This window comes from Opisthocomus hoazin, chromosome Z (assembly GCF_030867145.1).
Source record: "Opisthocomus hoazin isolate bOpiHoa1 chromosome Z, bOpiHoa1.hap1, whole genome shotgun sequence".
Classification (NCBI taxonomy): Eukaryota; Metazoa; Chordata; class Aves; order Opisthocomiformes; family Opisthocomidae; genus Opisthocomus; species Opisthocomus hoazin.
In genome coordinates this window covers 49,450,069-49,469,137 of record NC_134454.1, presented here as the reverse complement: position 1 = coordinate 49,469,137, position 19,069 = coordinate 49,450,069, and the positions used below count along the sequence as shown (strand labels likewise).

Below are 19,069 nucleotides of genomic sequence, written 5' to 3'. Positions count from 1 at the left end.
GCGGGCACTGCGGCGGCTGCCGCGCACCGGCGTGGCCGCGGACAGCCGCGGCGGGGGAACGGGGGCACGGCGCAGCGGCCCCCACCGCCCAGCTCCTCGGGGGAGGGCGAGGCGCCGCGGGGCCGCTCGTCCGCCGCCGCCGTTCGCGGCCCGATGGCGAGACGCGGCGGCGGCGGAGACGCGCGGTGCCCCTGCCCGAGGTGTCCCCGTCCCGCGCCGACGGCGGGGGCTCCCCGTCCCGCGGGGCGCGCGCCCGCGTGCGTGCCCGCGTGGGCGTGCGTGTGCGCGCCCGCAAGCTGAGGCGCCGGCTGCCGGTCGGTATCTCCTCCTCGGCACCCTCCCTTCTCCCCCTTCCCCCCCCCCCCCCTTTGCTTTTGTCTTTTTTTTTTTTTGGATTTCAGGCTCATTTTGCGGAGTTTCTGCCCCTCTCTGCGTCAGCCCCCACGTCACTTTGCCGGCAGCTCCCCGGCTTGGGCTGGAGCAGCAGCCGCGGCTTGCTTTATTATCAGCTGGAGGGAGGAGGAGACGGTGCGTAAAGCGGAGAGCCCGGAGCCCCGAGCCCCGCCGCCGGCCGCTCTCCCCTCCCCTCCCTCCCCGCGGCGGGCAGCGGCCGCCCGAGCCCCCGCAGGTGGGAGCGACGCCTCCGCCACCTGCCCCCGCCGCCCCGCGCGTTTTGCAGCATCATCGGGAGCCGCCGCGGGGGCAGGCGGAGCCGCCGTCCCTCCGCCTCCGCCCGCCCGCGGGGCCGGGGGCAGGTGCCGCGCCGCCCCGCTACCTCCGCAGCGCCCGGCTCCGGCCCCCGCCGCCCCGCCGAGCCCCCGCGGCGGCTGCGGGTGGGGGGTGCGGGTGCGGCTGGCCCATGTGAGCCCCAGCCGCGGCGTGCCCGCCCGCGGCGCGGAGAGCTGCGCACCGGCAGCGGGAGCGGCGGCGGGGAGCGGGAGGAGGCCGTCGGGGCAGCGCTGGGGTGAGCGGGGGCGGCATGGTGTCCCGGCGGCGGAGGCCGGGGCCCGGCCTGGCGCGGCTGTGGGGCTTGTGCTGCCTAGCGCTGGGCTGCTGGCGGGGAGCGCTGGGCTGCCCCGCGTCCTGCCGCTGCAGCTCCTGGAGGGTCTGGTGCGCGGAGCCGGCGCCGGGCATCGCCTCCTTCCCCGTGCCGCAGCGGAGCGCCGAGGGCGACAATGTCACCGAGATGTGAGTACGGGCCGGGGCCGGCCGGGGCCGAGGGGACGGGCGGACGGGCGGACGCGGGCTTCCCCGCGCCGTGGGGCACTCGCTGGGCGAGCGGGCGCGGTGGCCGGCAGCCGGAGAGCCCGCCGTGGGCCGGCTCGGACGCGGCGAACCCGCCCCGGTGATGAATCCCGGCCGCCCGCGATGCGGGGCCCGGGGAGCGGGGCGGGAGGGCGGCGGGGAGACCCGCAGCGGGGGCCGCGCGGCGCCCGGACCTCCCCTCTGCGGCGGCGGGTCTGCAACGGGGGGGGGGCGTATTCTGGTTTGTTTGTTTTTTTTTTTACTTTCGCTCCCTCAGTTTATTCCTGCGAACCGAGAGTTTTTGTGGGTGGCCCTCCCCTCCTCTCCCCCCGACCTCTCCTATACTCTTTTTCTATTAAAAAAAAAGAAAGGAAGGGATGCGGCAGATTGTGGTGGAAGGGGCAGCCAACTCTCTTCCCTGCCCTGGCCATAGGCATGCGAGCCTGCTTTGCCCTTTGCCGTAAGGAGAAAGTACTGAGCCTGCAGAGGAATGAGCATCGTGCTGTCTCTAAGCAAGTGCTGGAGGGTTAGGAAACCGTCCTTAATAGTGAGGAAGGTGGAAAAAGTTGGGTTATTCTCTCTCCCCCCCCCCTTACCCGTGCGTTGCTTCCATCCTCAGTTGCCCGCGCAGACGATATTCGGAGCGGGAGTTCTGTAGCTTTCCCTGTTCGATCGCACGTCGTTTCACAGCTCTGCGCTCCGTGGTGTCCACATATGTTGCCCGAGAAAAGCTGCAAAGGCTCTCGCTGGGCAAAAAATTTCGGATACTGGACTGGCAGATGATAGATCTGGGGGAAAAAAACCTTCCAAAGCTGTTTTGTCCATCTCCGTATTTCCCAGTCCCTGTTGTTTCTGGATTGTTTTGCATGGCATTTTTAGTATAAAAGGTAGCAGAATATTTTCCCCGAAGTCTGTACAGATTTCTTGATGTTTGCGTTCTGCATCCTTCTTCTCTTTTCCAGTGTCCTTTAGAAACTATAAAAAAACGCTGTGAAATATTGTGTGATTTTAGATTAAACTCTAGCCCTTGGGCTACCTTTCTGCAGTTTGCTGAAGTCAATTTGCTGCATTTCCCCGCGTGTGTTTGGGGAAAAAGCTGGAAACACTGATTTCTGCTACTCCTATGTGGCCTATCTCTGGTAGATTTTTGGGACCTATGGTAAAGAAACAGTCTTTCCGTGCTGTTACAGCAGTTATTGTTTCAGATGTTTGTTTAATATTCAGTGGATTGCCTAATTAAAAAAATGACTTTGAGCTATGCGTCTCTGCTCATTTTTGTAGGCTTTGCTAGCCTGATTATCCGGTACTTTCGATTTGGAGGTAACAGAGCCATTTCCCCTTAGAATTTAAACTGTTTAAAAGGCCAGAGGAGAAAACACTTATGGAAATATGTATTCCAGCCACGATCAGCGTAAAACGTGCCTAGCCATTTTGCATTGATGCTTTTGGTTTTCATTTTTCTGTGTTTTCTGAGCATCACTGTCTTTGTAGTTCTCTTCAGTTTTTACTGTATCATTCTGTGACATTGCATGTTGTTGTGTTTGGTGATCTAAAAATAATTTTGAGTCATGGATTTCTCAGGAGATGCTGCTGCACGTATTTAAGATGGTCTTTTCGTGCGTACTTTTCACATAAAACACAGAGGCCCTCTAATTAGTTTATAGGCATAAATTAAAAACTGGACTGCAGTAGCTGCTGTGTTATTTCATTGTGGGAGCTCAGTAGTGGTAGATAATGTAGGCAAGTGGTTCTAATATGGTAGGTATAGACTGTGGAAACATTTTTTAACACTGCACATCTTATTCTGGCTGAGAAACAGGTTTAGGAGGCTGGGGCATTGCATTTTGCTTCATGCCTGATTTTTCAGTTGTGTGCTCTGTAGATACAGGAGCACAATTTCGTTGGCCTCTGGTGGAATTACTCTTGATATAAATAAGAGCGAGAAGAGCATAAGACAGTTAATTTCTAGTAGTTTATTCCTGTACTTTCCCCGAGTGTCTGTTGGAACCAATCTGTCCTTTGTTGTGTATGTCCTGCTGCTCTTGGCAGGAGCGGGTGCTGTGGGCTGAGTCGGGATCCGGGGAGGGGGTGCTGGGCTGTGTGCATGGTTGGGACACCCCACAGTGGTGCAGAGGCTGGGCTGTGGGCTAGGTGGAGAGCACTGAGCAGAGCAGGGTGTCCGTGGGCAGCACGGGGCTCCCCTTGGCTCCCGGAGCTGGGAGGGAACGCTGGTGTGGCAGAGCCGCCGTCCCACGCATCGGGAAACCTCCACCGCTTGATGCCCAGGTGCTTCGGCTCTATTTTGGCCCGTGGGTAAATTTTGTTTTAGAGCTTAATAAACGCTCTCCTATTCCTTGATTCCTGGTTGGATCCCCCATCCAAATCTACCGAGGGCAGCAGAGAGACACCCGGCGCACTTCTGCATCAGCCCTGTGAGGGACGGCTGCTGGAACCTGGTGTGGGAGGGCGCGAGAGAGGGCATTTGCACCTGGTGCTTTTCTTAGTCATCGCCCTCACTCTTTCCCTTCCTAGCTGTTTTTGCATAATTTTCTGCTCAGGTGAATAAAGGACAGATTTTGAGATTTCTCTGTCTCCAGCAAGATTTTAGATTCGTCCAGTGGGCTAGGGTGCTGATGTGGGCTGGCCTTTATCTGAAAAGCATGTGCCAGTGCTAAAATCGCTTATCATAACAAAGCTTAATCATAGTAACTGTTTGGTACTTTTGATATTATTAAAGATAAATTGAACTCCAGACTGAGATCCTGCATTAAAGCCATGGTATCGGTCATTGAAGCTCGCATGAAGAGCCAAGGACCAAGAGTGGCGAGAGGAATATGAGTATGCAGGTATTGTTAAGTCTGTGCATTGTAGGCACAATAGCAGATAAGTAGTTCTTGGTGAGATCACTCAAGCAAAAATGCTGATAGGATAGTAAATGAGTAATTTTTACAGTGTTAAGAACTTCTTATAAAGGACTGGTCTAGTATTTTCTCACGAAGTAAATTGTATTGTTGGTATGTCTCAGTGTATGTGACTCTTCAAAGAAGACTTTGATATCAAAGTGTCTTCTTGCAGTGCGAGTATATTCCTGGCCTAGTTTCGCGGCTCTGGTATCAAGTCATTAATGTGTTGACTTATGATTATTCAGGTGAATGGGGTTTGAAATTAATTGGTGTGTTTCAGGAAGAACTGCTTGCCAACAAAACAGTAGGTGACTTTTAAGCTCTTGCCTGTTAAAGGAGAGGTGATTGTGTATTGCGTACATTTCAAAACCACAAAATAAATTTCTAATGCAGTTATATAAAGCACTCTGGAATTGTTAATAAATAAGACAGGATAAGTAATTTATAGAGTAAATTATTTAACAAGTCATGTGAGTGTGTGCTAAAAAAAAAAAAGGCATTTTTAAATTCACATGAAGCTCAGAGCTGTTGTTATTTTGGGTCTCTTTCGTTTTAGATTTCCAGGCTGTTGTAGATTTAATATAATATAAAACTATCTACAAGGCTCCTCAGCCCCCAGCCCCTTCCTCCTCAAAACACTTTTGGCTGTGCAGCATTGCATGGCTTGGCTGGATTGAACAGTTATTTCTGGTGACTTGGAACTGTACAATAAAACACGAGGCACCAGGCTACAAATTATTAAAGGGGTTTTGGACAGTGGTGATGTAATAGCTGCTTTTAGGAATTTGTTCTCCTTTTTAGAAAAAAAAAAAATCTTATTTTAAAGACCTGGATAATTGGTTAAGGTGAGTTGAAGATAAGCTTTATGAAAATCGTTTTTGTAATTTCTAGGCTGTAAAAATTATTGGAATAGCACAAAGCATTGGGGTTTGTTTGTACTGGTGTTCTCTTTTTGCTTCCAGGAAACCTTTTGCACAGCTCGTTTTAGTCCTTGTCCTTGCAGTGGATGGGGACTGATGGGGCTTCTCCGGATCCCTGCTGGGTCTGTCTCGGGGGTGCTGAGAGGAGACAGCTCGTGCTGGAGGAGGGCAGTGTCCTTCCACAGGTTATCAGCCTTGGGCAGGGCTGGACTGGCAGAACACTGCCTCTCCCACTACGTCTGTGGTCGGTCACTCAAGAGTTTGAAGAGATGTTTGGGATTTGTATAATGAAATGGAAGCCATTTGTATGAATTCAAGGATTTGGTCTTGAATACGGTGTTTTCAAGAAACTTCCACTTCTTTCCATACTGATGAGAAAACAGAGGGCCTGGCAGTCCAGTCTGTGATATCTTTAGGATGACATTTTCCAGATTTCTCAGGTTCTATTTTTTCTTTAGTATTTTTATGCTGACAGTGTAAGGGAGAAAGTAGCTTAGCAAGATTCTAGATCCCAAAAGCATAGTAAAGCAAAAACTTTTACATAACTGAACAAGGACCTGATTTCTCCATTTTGGATTTCATTTTAAGTAAGAGCAGACACCCCCGCTCCCCATTCTTTGTGAATTACTTTTCTCTCTCTCTGCTGTTTGTCATCTGGCACTGCAAGAATGTCCAACAATATGTCAGCGAAAGTGGCCATTCAAATATCCTTGCCCAAGCTGGATGAGTGTAGCAGCAGGTAATGAAGAGTAATATAAGATGAAAAATGGGCCAGAGAACTCTAAAACCATCCCGGTGCTTTCTTGATGATAAATGTATATTAGATTGTTACATCTGAAGAACCTCTCTTTGAAAACTGTCCTTTAAAAAGTGAAGCACTGATGGTATAAATTTATTAATTTACATGCATTTCAAATGGAGAAATACAGTTGCAGAGGTTTGAAAGCCACATGCCTGTAGCGCCTAGGATGTGAATATGCTCGGTTGCTGGACGCTGTTTGGGTTTGCCAAGATCTCTTAATCCAAATGTATGTAGACACATAGCTGCTGTTAAAAATCAAATATAATCGGGATGCATCTTAATTCCTGTTTGATTGTGAGCCTATGTTTTCAGAAACTGCATAAAGCACACCAGACTACTCCTCCTCCTGAAATACGCGTATGGAGATACTGTTTCTAACATAGCTACTCTAAACCATAACATTGCACAATCACAATGGGTTTATGGGAAAGGAGCCATGCCATGGAAATTCTATTGTGAATATGCAATTTTTTTTATTTTTCTAGAAGAAAATGACCCACATTGAGTGTTGATCATCGACAGAAGTTATAGCTGAAACTTAAATATATTTAATACCACTTCAGCTATTCTTGTTTCTGGCTTGCGTTGTTGTCGGTAGGATACAATCGTGAAGATCAGATTTCAGGTCAGTATCCTTCAGTTCCTAGACAAGGTCTGATGAGATGAGAATTTTTTTCAGAGGTAAGAGAAAGTGGAACAAGGCAGGCCAAAGGCCCAAGGCATTTTCAGAGACATTTTGAAGAGATTGTAATCTCTGAATGGTGTGACTTGAACCAGCCTTTTGCTAAGCCTGCTGGTCCTGGTCCAGCAAGGTCCTTGGATGCCTTTTATTTCAGGGGGAAGCTGAGGCTGAGATTCCGGCCTAGTTAAAGTACGTGACAAAACTGGGTAGAATTAGCATTTCACCAGGGTAGAGTAGTTTAGAGGACATAGGCGAAGCATGAGAAGAAATTAGATTCAAGCATTTTCCTGCCTGTTTTAAGTTTGGAAGAGAAGGGGCCTGTTGCTCTGTTATTTGACGTGTTTTTGACCTGCAACTTTTCTTGGATCTCAGGTGGTTTCCTACTGTGTGACGACTAGATATGTTGAGGCAAGAGGAAGCTGAGATTGAGTGATTTAGAGTGGTCTTTTACAAAGTTTTAGATAATTCTGTATTGAAATGAGCCTGCACCTCCATGTGCAAAACAGTAGCAGCTGCAGTCACTACAGAAGCTTGTGCTGGATCCACAGAGGATGTATGGCACCATATGTGGTTGTCTTACGTGTAAATAAAAGAATTGCAATACATTGATCACAGCCAGTCCATTGCTGAAACAGAAAAGCAGTGAAATGGCAACACCTCTGAGCTGCTTGTGGAAGACTTTGTCAGTAGAGCTGTAGTTGGGGCTGGGCAAGTCATGTATTCATCCTCTGGGTTTGACAGTTAAGCCAAAAGAAATCTTCCAGTTTTAGATCTAAATGAAATTATTTTTACCTTTTTTATCTCCTAACTATGCACGTAAAAATAAGCAAGGCTGTATTCAGCAGATACCTTGTGAAGCGCGGGTGTCCCGCATTGCACAGTCAGGTGCTGCGTTCCCTACAAAGAGTGTATAGGACATGACTTTTCCCATTCTTTTGCAACAACTGTCTGATTTCCTGAGCGCCAGACGGAACAGCGAGTGTATGCGGATAAATCACATACTGAGCATGTCAGACTTACTGGGCAGGGACTGGGAGACTTTTCACAGCATGTGCTGCGGGTGTCATGCGCTGGGCTTGCTGCTCATGTCTGGGACTGCCCCAGGCCTCAGCTTTTAAAATCTGGCAGCTCCCTATGAACTGCGTAGGGAAGGCACTTAACTCAGCTGGCTACTCTCCTGCCAGCAGTGGGGAGCTCGCTTCTTACAGGAAGTGATTCAGGAGGCTAAATAAGGTTCCTTCTGCAAATTACCCGACAGAGGCGTCCCCTTCTCTCTCCACTGAGTATAAGAGAAGCCTGGGGACTTGGTTCACTGGGGGGAGTGGAAAAAAGCAAGACCTTCATTTCAGCAAGCAGGGTCACGCTGTGGAGTTAAGATGTTTCTGTGGTCCCAGATCAACCGTTTCAGCAGCGTACGTGGGGAGCTGCTCTGCCTGAAGCAAGAGCACGGGTCTGAACCAAGGTCTTGCATGTCAGCATCTTAACTACTGTCCTGTATGGTGTACAGATGTGGGCTTGCCTCAGTTCTTCCCGTCTGAGTCGTCTTACTTGGCATGGAGTATTTAAATGTGCTTTTGGGTCAGAGAGCAGGACAGTCTGTTTAACCAAACGACTGTGACGCTTGTTTGTATAGTGAGACAGCTGGGTCCTGCTCCTGCTCCACAGAGTGTTCAATTACAGCAAGAATTAGAACAGCATGAACAGGTAAGGTTGAGACTGCCCTCTCTCAGGTTGCTTTATAGCATGGTATCTTCTGGGAGACCGAGACCCATGCCCTTAGGGAGAGGAAGGAATTTAACCTGGTACCTCTGGACGTAGCGCTACTGGAGCATTATTTGCAGCATTTCTTCCAAATCTGTGGGCTTCTACCTCACACAGACATGTCTTTTTTTTTCGTTTTGGTTTTGTTTTTTTTTTTGTTTTTTTTTGATTTTAAAACAGGTGAATCTATTTGGTTACTATGGGTCCAGTTCAGGAAGGTGAAATTCTGTTTTTTTTTCTCCCCCCCACTAGGTGGGTGAATAGTCTATTGCATATTCCTCTCCTACTGCCCCCTCCAGTCTTGCCTCTTCCTAATTTTCAGAAACAGATTTTGGAACACCTTGTGCGTACCATGATCCTCACCTGCAAAACACGTACACTGTGGTCCCCTGCTGGGAGCAGTTCTGTTGACTTCATGAGACTATGTAGTATACTTAAGCATATGCTGAAGTATTTTACAGTTTATAGTGGTAGCAATACAAGTATCTTTTGAAGACTGTGTGTTACATACAAATTTATACATGTATACGAAATTTTAAACTTTTCAGGTTAGCTTCAAATAGATTTACAAACATTTTTAACTGGCGGAAATCCACATGATTTCAAGGCACCCAAACAGAAAAATGTTAGTGCTGGATACTGCTTCTGTGCTAGACATCACTGCAGATACTGGACAGTGTTTGTGTGCAGCGACTGTCATGTTGCCTGGACCCTCTCATTTGGGCGGCTGGACTTAGGTGGCAGAGCTGCAGAAATAGATGCTGCTTGTCCTGGAGGTGGGTGTGGGTTGGAGAAAGACTCTGTCGATCTTCCCTGCCTTGAATGTTTCTCCCAGCCTCCATGGCATTCCTGTCTGTGTGGAGGCAGGGCAGTTGTTCTTCTGTTTGCTTGGTCTGGTTTTAAGCACAGTTTTTGCCAGCTATAGAGCACTTTTGCATATTCTTACAACTTTTAATCGGCAGTTTAACCTGAAGCAATTTTACTTTTCACAGTGGGTATCTGAAATGAAAGGTTTAGGAGGTGAGAGTCCTAGCAGTCAGAGGTACCATAGAAATGTCTGCTCAATGTTGTATAATTGCAGGTGAACAGTTCGCCTTTGCCATGCACATCTTGGGGCAGGAGGAATGCTGCAAAGGTGTGTAGGTTGGAGGAGTGCTGAAAGGCGTGCAGTGTGGTGGTGTGGTCGTGAGAACCACGAGGAGAAACAGGCTGGCGGATGGGTGAGAAGAATATTACCATACTCATAAAGCAGTGGCAGGGACAAAAGCTGGAAAGGTAAATGAAGAATGCTATGGAAGTAGTGGTGGGTAAGGACAAGGCAGCTTTGCGGAAATAGTGATGAAGTTTGAAGCCTACTGTAGCAAAAGATGTCACCTTGTGAAAGAAGTACATGCAGGATGAGAGTTTAGTTTGAAGGGAAAATGGTAGAGAAGACAATCTAAGACTTGACGTGATATTAAAATGGAAAATCAATGCTTACTAAAGAGTATATTTTGATAAAGTATAACAACATCCACGGGTGGGTTTTTAAGTAAAGGTGATCTAACTCTAGAAGAGACAGTACATTTGTATCAGGCAAAAGAACAAACAGAAATACAAAGAGAAACCTGAAAGACAGACAGAGGACGCTTGTCTGCGTGCGCCGTTGCAAGACAAAATTTCCCCAAAATCAAAGTGGCCACATACAGGAACATGGGCAGTTATGGAAACAGTGGCAGCAATGTTGCAGTCAGCATGAGTATTCGAAATACTTTGGATACTGACAACTGTGCAGAAAGTGTAATAAACACATCATTATGTTAATATATGCAGTGCAAGTAAGAAACTACTTACATTAAGTGAGGAACAGGATTCCTCAAGTGAAGAGAAAGTGCTTTTTTTAGGAATGCTAATGGAAGAAGCTATAAATTCAAAAGATTGGCCAATTAAAATGAGCAGAAATGGACTGTACAGGACAGAGAACGGAATGGAAATGTATGTGATAAAAGAAAGCGAAATTGGGAACTGTGAAGAGCACATAAATGTGGAAGAGTGAAGAGTGCCTCTGAAAGGCTTTGGCAAAGAAGCAGTTTTAATGCTGTTGAAATGCTCTCTAAAAAATGCCGTGTTTAAATATAAATAGTAAGATTGGTGTTGACATATGGAAGGTGGCAACCTGTTCTGTAACCTTCTAGGCAACCTGGGCCTCGAAGAGTGAGGTAAACGTCAAGAGAGTCAGTATCATGGAAAGTCAAGAAGACAGCCCGTAACCCTTTTGGGATGATTTAGTAACATAATGTGAAGAAGTATTCATGCATGTCTTCCATTAAAAGACAAGATACAGCTTAGAGAAGACACAGATCTGTGGTCAGGGCTACACAAGATGTTTCACAGGTCTTGGGAGAGAGGCTAGGAAATCATTTGTGAACCATGGCAGCAGATGGTATCATTTGAAGAATGGAAAAACATCTACAAATTGGGTTCTCTGTGTAATAATTGCAGAGGAAAAGGGTAGAGATTATGGCCATATGTAGACTCTCAAGACTTAAATGAAAACAGAAGAAGGAAAATTTTTTGCTGGCTTATGGAAAGGGGAGTATCGTTTGAGATGTCAGGAGTCAAATTATTCAGCAAATTTAATGCATTAACAGGATATAGATGGATTTTCCTGGATAGATGGCTTGAAGTTTTGCAGTTTCACTCCATCATTTGGAAGTACTACCTTTTGATCTGTATTTGGCATGAGGTGTCTTGCATGCAGTGCATGAGACAGTGGACAATGTAGCAGGTATGGACATATGTCTCGATGATCCAGTCAATATCAGAGCAGATTGAACAGAGTATTTGACGTTCCAAGAGCCAGTATTTTTAAACTGAGTAAAGCCAAGTGTTAATGTCAAACAGTGCAAATAATACGTGTGAGGGGAAAGACTGACCTCAGAGGGAATTTCAGAGGGAATTTCTTAACATTAAATCAAAGAGTCATGGCATATTGAACGTGTCAAAACCTGGAGACAGGCAAAAGACTTGAAATGTTGTGAAGCATGCTGATTTATGTCAAGTGCTTATCTAACTCTGAAGGACGTGCAACTCACTTAAGACATCCCTTCCACAAAGTCACTGCCTGAGCATGGGCGCCTGGAAAGAAGAGGTTTTGACATCAGCCAAGATGCTTTAATGTTTTGATTCACTGAGGGACCTAAAATGGTGCATAGAAAGGATGATTTGGAACAATATTACTATGGTGTTATGGAACTGATGTTTTGCTATTCTCTTTTGCATCAAGGCCAGTGACAGCTACAGAGGTAGTGTATGCAAGTGCTGAAAAAGAGAGTGGTTGTGTTACTAGCCGTTGAAGAGTTGCTGCACTATGTGGTTCTGTAGGAGAAAGCAATGTCACGTATATTTGTTTGTATTTATTCATTCCTTTGAGATGCCCTTTCTTCTTTGCAAGTCAAATACAAAAAAGATTAGTCTTATGTCTGCTTTCTGTTGAGAACTAGTGAAAAGGCACATTCACTGCTGTCCTTTTGTATGTTGTTTAGTGTGTGATTTTTAGTGTATATATTGTAAAGGAGTATGTACAGGAGTTTAAGCCTCTTCCTTAGCAGTCTGTAGAGATTATTTCATACACAGTGGATGAAATGTGTTTTGTGGATAAGGTCAGTGATTAAGACATATCTTTTTGAATAACTAGGTTATTGTCTGGCCAGCTGATACTTTTTTCTGACTACATTAAGAAATATCAACATTTCCAAAACATCTTTTTTAAGGAAAAGCTAGATTGTAACTGTCAGTTGTCATCTGGGGAAATGTCAAAAAATGGTATCTTGGTGGAATACCAAATGTACAAACTTCATCGAGCTCAAGGGGGAGGACAGGTCTCCAAATGGAGAAAATTGTTACATAAGCTTTGCGTGCATTTTGGGGAAACTAATTCTGAAGGTGGAGCTGGTCAAGGGCATGAATCTTAAATCTGGAAAGCTGTATGAAATGTCTCGAGAGTTTGCTTTATTTGATAGTCTGCTATTTGAAGAGAACAGAACAAACACCTTGAAGCCAAACCAGAAACGTAAGTAAGCCCAGGGGTGTATTACATTTTGTTTTCCCTGCTTCTAAATATAGTAACTGTTTCCTTAAACTCTGCATTGCAGACATACTCATTTATTTTTACTTTTGCCTTCGTGTTTGCATACTGTAAAAAGGGAACTAAGGTTGGCTGGCAAACCGTGGGTCTTCCATTTCCCAGGGAGCTGTACTCAGAGGTGAGAGTATAGGTCCGCTCCTGCAGTGCCAAAACAAGATGGCGATTTCCACTGAATTCCCGCTTTCTCCTGCCTTAAGCTGGTGGGTTTGCACTGGTTGTTCAGGATGACAGCACTGGAGAAGCAATTACCAATGGCAACTGTTTACTACTAACTGGATACTACTAATTGAATAATCATGGTATATTGGCATGGAGCAGAATGTCGGAGTCCCGCAGTCTGCTGACAGTTGACGCAGCCACACATCAAGAATAGGGAGTTCTTGAAGGTAACTGTGGACTGGACCTTGGCCGTGAGATGCTAAGTTCTCCATCGCCCTCAACAGCGAGTTACCTGAATGCAGGATACGCGTAGTGAAGGATTTGCTCAAAAATGGGTGTGCCTGTGGCTCTAAAGAAAGATCCCAGAGTTAATTATGCCAGCTCTGGAGCTGCTGTACTGGCGTGTGGAGGGCTACCTCCTGTAGTCTTCTGTGACTCATGGTTAAATACTCTAAATGGGAGGGAAAAAAACCCCAAAAGATGACTTAAGGAGCCTGTGATTGTGGCAATCAGTTTTTCACTCTTTGTGAAACACAGAGTGATTCACAGTTTAAAAAAAAATACTACCACAGCACTTGCTCAGAATTTGTTGGGAGACACTAGACAGCCAAGCAGTCAAGCACCGGTTTGTAAAATCAGTGAATGCAAGGTGAGTCCGCGGTGGACTAACTCAACACACTGCCTCCTTCCCAAGTGACGGCATGCTCTTTTAGCAGTAGAAGTTCTGTTTCTTGAGGTTGGCCTCATGAAATCTGGTGCTGATGGTACCAGATGGCGACAGCAAAGTAGAAAAAAATAACTGGAACAAGCCTGTGTATCTGTAGAGTACTTGTCGCTTGTAGGTGTCTGTGTCAGGCTCATTGCTTGCTGTTAAGAGTTTCTTAGGGGGAGCCTGGTCCTATATATAAAGATTTCTTGGTTGAGCGGAGATTGTATCATTGGTCGCTACATCTGTCTGAAACCTGGCATTCCTGATACGCAACGTTGTGTAGCTCTATGCTTCATTTTCAAACTATGTGAGTTCACACCCCTTGAGCATTATTTTAAATTTGGTTTCAGAGGGGCTGCAAATGAAACCATTTGAATCTGCCAAGTTTCATCAAGTACTGTGTCAGGCTTACAAATTTTGCATGATTTTGATGCATAACCATGAATCAGCCCAGATGTGCTGAAAATGTCCCTGAGTTTTAGCATACCTTTTGAAGAACTTGGTCTGACATTTGAGTTTGTAAGAAAATACAGCATTGGGGAACTCTGCAGTGTTTAATGGTCAATGTTACCATACTGCTCTCACAGTAGTGTAGACTAGGGTCATATGTGACCTGTCATTAAATGGTAATTTATCTACTGACAGTTCAATGTCTGCAGTGTGCTGCTTTTTTCCCTAAAGGTTTTGTGAAAAAATAACTTGGAGTATAAAGTGCAGAAACATTTCACTGGGGAATGTTTATTAATTTTAAAAACTTTTTTTCCCAGCTGTATGAACCAGAGCTAAACATATAATGGATCTATTTTTTGGAGTGTTAAGAAAATGTTTCCCATAAAGGGAGTTTTCTAGCAACAGAAATAACTTCTGGAGCTGTATTACAGTGTTATTTGCTTGCATCTATGTTGTTAAGACTAGTTGCACGGGTTTCTCAGCATGTCCTTATAGCTCCAAATGGAGGAGTGTACCTTAACATACATCCAGAGGAAACAGAGTAAATAAAAGGAGTTAGGAAGGTATACTTCTGCTGACCGTTTTTTTCCAGTTTGAAGAAAAGATTTGAAAGTTAGAGTGAAATCCCTTTTTGAGCTATTGAGGCAAAAAATAATTTAAAGAGCAGAACCTGCTTTCTCTTCATACACTTGCAGTTGAGAGGTTGCTTCACTGACATTACACAGATTTTACCTGTAGTCTTTCACATGTGTAATGAGCAGAAGGGAGGACCGCCCTCTTAAAGAGAACTTAATTGGAGGAGTTCACTCTTTTACGACAGAATTTTAAAGTACCCTTTCCAGAATGTTGCAGAAGTGGTGAAGTGTGAGCGTGTGGCATTATTCAATAGCTGCTGAGGTGCGCTGAGATCAATGTGTTACTGTAGGTTGCAGTGTGCAGTCAGCAGGTGTGTGATTCTGAATGCTTGCATTAGAATTAATCAGTAGTTTACAAAGGGGAGATGAGATTAAAGGTCTGGAAACAAATATTGTTTACTGGTGACTCACTGAAGTAGAGGCAGAATGCTATAGTATAATCAAGCGAATAGTATTGTAGGCAGCGGAGGGTTTGGTTGGGAGGCAGCAGTCAGTGCTCGTGTGATCCGACGCGGTTCTACGCAGGCGGGTTCGATGATGCTACGCTTTGCTGTGGTGTGCAGTGGGAGCTTCCAGGCTCCTCACGTGACTTCAGCCAGCCATGACTCAGGATGTTTTTCTTCTGTGCAACAATAAAAACGTTCGGTTAAAGAACAGGATGAATATTCTTAAGGGCAGGCAGGCAGGCAAATTATGTTCCTCAGCCTCGCCCACTGCGACTCAGAGCTTTTAGAGCATTAATGTTTGATGATAAGTAACATCAAGGTAGAGTAGTTGTGAAGAAGGTAAAAATAGACTTCAGTTAGGGAGAGGTTTAATTTCAGACCTGCCTCTAAATTAAACAGAAGAACAACTTCCCCTTACAGTGTACAGCTACATCATCGTGCTCCTTTCTTTCTCACTGCTATGAAATAGCTGCAAAGGCTTAACTAAAACAGACTTGTTAAGCAAGTAAGGAAGCGTAAGGGGACGTGAGCTGCTTATGATAAATTACATCCGTCCACTCTTTCTTCAAGGATTTCCAACTGTGTGAAATTTGCTTTACTGTCGTGTTCTGTACTGAGAGTGTTTTTACAAATGTATTGCGGAGCAGTTATTGTTTTGGGTTAGTTGCACTTAGCCAGAATTTCTTTAGGGTCCCTGCTTGAAGTATGGTTATGGAGAATCAGTGGTTTCTTTGGGTTCTTTCAGTTAGGAACTGGAATCATAAATTATTCACCATAAAGAATCTAGTACTATCCCAGAGTAAAGCATACCACCACCCCACCCCCCCCCCCTTTTCTTTTAAGGGACTCAAAAAGAGAAGGAAACAAAAGATCCCAAATATCATCCTTTTGCTTTGCTCCCTCGTGGACCAACACTGATGCTTTTATATAGATAGTGTGCTCATACTTAGGTCTTCATCTGATGTAAATTGTGGTAGCTTATTGAATTCAGCAGAGCTGAGCTGTTTTACACTGGCTGAGGTTTACCACAGGATGTAATACACTAATATATTTGTGTGTGACACTGTAAGTTATGTCAAGTTCTAGAGCATCTCATAGTGTGAGGTTCTAGTTAAATGTTTTCATGATTCAAATTGCCATGTCAGATTCGGATGGGTGATAAGTGCGTTGAAGTGATGGATCTGCGTTCTTGCAGTGTTTGTCAGAGGATTTTTTTGATGGCTTAAACGTTGTCTAATACAGCTAGTTGCTCAGTTTCTTTTATTTTACTCTTTGGAGTCTCCTCTCCCTCTGTGTTTCTCTGTCTATTTTCCTGTTTTTCTGTGTTTTCCCTACCTCTGTCTGGTCTTGACAGGATTCTCACTGGTTGAGCACTGAGGGCAGGATGAGGAAAGTATCTTCAATACATTTTGCGTAACTTTATTTTAGCGTGATGAGATCCAAGTGACAGAGAAGGTGATACTTAATTAAATCAGGAGTCCTTCTTCAGGGCAGGTTCAGAGGAAGTACCATCATTCACTTGTAGGATGCTTGGAAGAATTGATAGTCTTTTATAAACTACTGAATTGCTTTTACGTGGCAAAATATGTAAATTTACCAACCAACAAACAAAAAAATAGATTAATAAACCCCAAGAGAGTAAATCAGATTGCCTTAAAAAATCCAAGGAAGGAAACACAAAATACGAAGGACTCTATTATCTTGTAATGGGTACACTGTGTTAATCTTACCCTAAGAAGCCCTGCAGAGCAGTCAAGTGTCAAATGATGCTGTAGTAGTGTGTTTTGTCTATCGTCATGCATTGTCTTTTTACCACCCTTCTTTTTCCCAAGGGGCACTGAATGCCACTAAGGGAAGCTTTTTGATTTTCCTGGTACCTGGCAAGAGCATAGCTGAAGTCAACTTTCCACCTTTGGAGGAGAGCCTAACCCAACTTTTGGGATTCTTAAGCTTTTGTTGGAATCTGGGCACACAGTGAATTTCTGTAACACATCAATTGAGGTAGATGGGTTGCCTTTGGGAAAGTAATACACCTTCTTTCCAATTCAACAGAATTCGCTTTCCATAAAAAAAAAATGCTTAAAATGAAGGCAAGTTTTATTCTAGCAAAGAGAGACTCCTCCTTTTTAGGAAAACCTGCCTGCAGCTTTCGTTAGTTCTGGATGCTCATGAAAATGTAGGTTCATCTCTGTTCAAGTTTTTCTGGGACTGGAGTTATCTTTTGAAATGCATGGACTCCTTAGCAAGGTTGGACTCCTTAGCAAGGTATCTCTCACATCAGGCTTACTTTTTTGACCATAGTGTCAGCTGAGTTGCAGTTTCCACCAATTTCATCTTCCTACACTGCATGACTTGCACTGTGAAACTTTTTTTCTTGCTGCAGAAGAGGTAGCAGATTATGTATCATCCCATGCATTATCTGTAAAACATTTTAACTTCCAGCCTGTGGGATGTCACTGGTTATTCATAAATCTCACATGATGACAATACAAAGGACTGGCTTGCATACCCACATTCTTTTTGGGGTTCAGGCAGATGTGCTTGGTATGTGAGCAGACTCAGTGCTTTGGTCTACTATGGCAGTTTCTCTTCTCTTAATTTCTGCTTGTGATCTAACATCATGAAGTACAGCCTCCCTTTCCGCAGTTTTCCTATTGCCACACCTTGTAAACAGAACTGAAACTACTTTGTGGCAGGGAGAAGATCAGTTTAACAAGTGGTTAACAATGTTAGAGGAAAGATTAGGGCAGTCTGATCCTCCCTCATTGTAAGTGGGGGTAACTCCGCTGCCTTCGTTAAAGTTGGCCCTTTTGCTTTTGTGAAATCGATGAGGTCCGGAAATGTGTCCTGGAGAACGGTGACACTGTATTGCAGCTTTGCTTGCTGTGACTTCAGGGTGTCTTGCTTCCTTGATGGACAAGGCTTCATTTCACCTGTGTAAAACTCGACTGTTTCTCCTCCAGCCCCGTCCCACAAAGTACCATTTAAATGATGGGGAAGCTTTTGAGGAGCACTTTCCCTCTGCAGATGCTCTGACTGGATCTTAGTGTTAATTACAATAGGTCGGCAATCACTGCTGACTTTCAGACAGCAGTGCTTGAGCTCTGAACTTGCAAAGCCGTGGAAGAATCCACTTTCATACTTTTTTCTGTCTTGCCTTTTCAACAGTTACATCGCAAACCAGCGAAGATTAGAAAGTATCAATGACAATGAAGTTGGATTTTATGTTGGACTTAAAAATCTGTGAGTATATGGGATGTGTATTTTCTAAAGCCATTTTTTCTGTATTGCTTTTATAGAAGCATGTAGAGATCTCATCAGAGTGTCGGCTTAACTTTGTGTGTTACAGAGGAGAGTTGTAGATATAGTGGTTCAGCCTTGTTGAGATTTCATCCATACTCCCATTGTAACCATTATTATCATTATGCTTTCCATTATACTTTAAATGAAATATTCTAACAGTTTTATGTAATTTCACAGGACTGTGGTGGATTCAGGCTTAAGATTTGTGTCCCGTCAGGCATTTGTGAAAAACGTCAATCTACAATACATGTGAGTAAGAGTAGCATCTGCCTTCTAACTCAAAACTCCCCAGCTGATGTTAATTTACTTGCTAATTTATTTCTCTCTTCGACCATTTCCTGTGTAAAAAATATTTTAACAAGACAGACTTATAATTGTCTTCTGTCATTAACTGACTGTAAGTAAGAAATGTATGGTAAGGAACTGGCAGAACACAGGACGTGTATGATGAGGAGCTGGCAGAGCATAAGAACGTAACATGGGATGGTAAAAGGACCGTCCGCTTCATTATCCTGTATCTAACAATGGACTTTGGCTGTGTCTTTTGTGGTAAGTAGTGTAGCACCAAGAGTATCTCTCTCAGCTGAGTAAGTTGGTGCTGAGGGTATGATGTCCACACTGTGCATCACACTCAGTAACATGGGTTTGAGTAGCTCTGGTCTGATACAGTGGGCCAAACATGTTTTAGCAGCTGCAGTGCAGTAGGTGCACGCATGGAGCACATGTAATGTAATTTGACCAGTGTGCGTGCCCAGAGACTGTCATGGGCATGACTGTGAACTTAAGTTCTGGGTATGATCAGAAGATTCACTTTCGAAGCTCACTCAGGAGCTGAACTAATGCACCCAAAGCAGAATGAAAGAATGAGGTTGCTGTCACACCCAAATGCAATTTTGGTTCATGAGCTTCAGGAAGCAGAGTTGGTGCC

General features: G+C 44.9%; 1 protein-coding gene across 3 annotated transcripts in view; it reads left to right on the top strand.

Moving 5' to 3' along the window:
• Positions 1-846: 846 nt before the first annotated feature.
• NTRK2 (neurotrophic receptor tyrosine kinase 2) overlaps positions 847-19,069 on the top strand; it is a 212,830-nt gene continuing 194,607 nt past the window's right edge. For 2 of the 3 annotated variants that reach the window (XM_075446957.1, XM_075446956.1), the window contains exons 1-3: positions 847-1,188; positions 18,007-18,081; positions 18,319-18,390. In XM_075446957.1, the coding sequence (XP_075303072.1) occupies positions 980-1,188; positions 18,007-18,081; positions 18,319-18,390 (356 nt within the window). In that variant the 5' untranslated portion in view covers positions 847-979. The remainder of the gene's footprint in view (positions 1,189-18,006; positions 18,082-18,318; positions 18,391-19,069) is intronic. The other variant, XM_075446958.1, reaches the window with a different exon arrangement.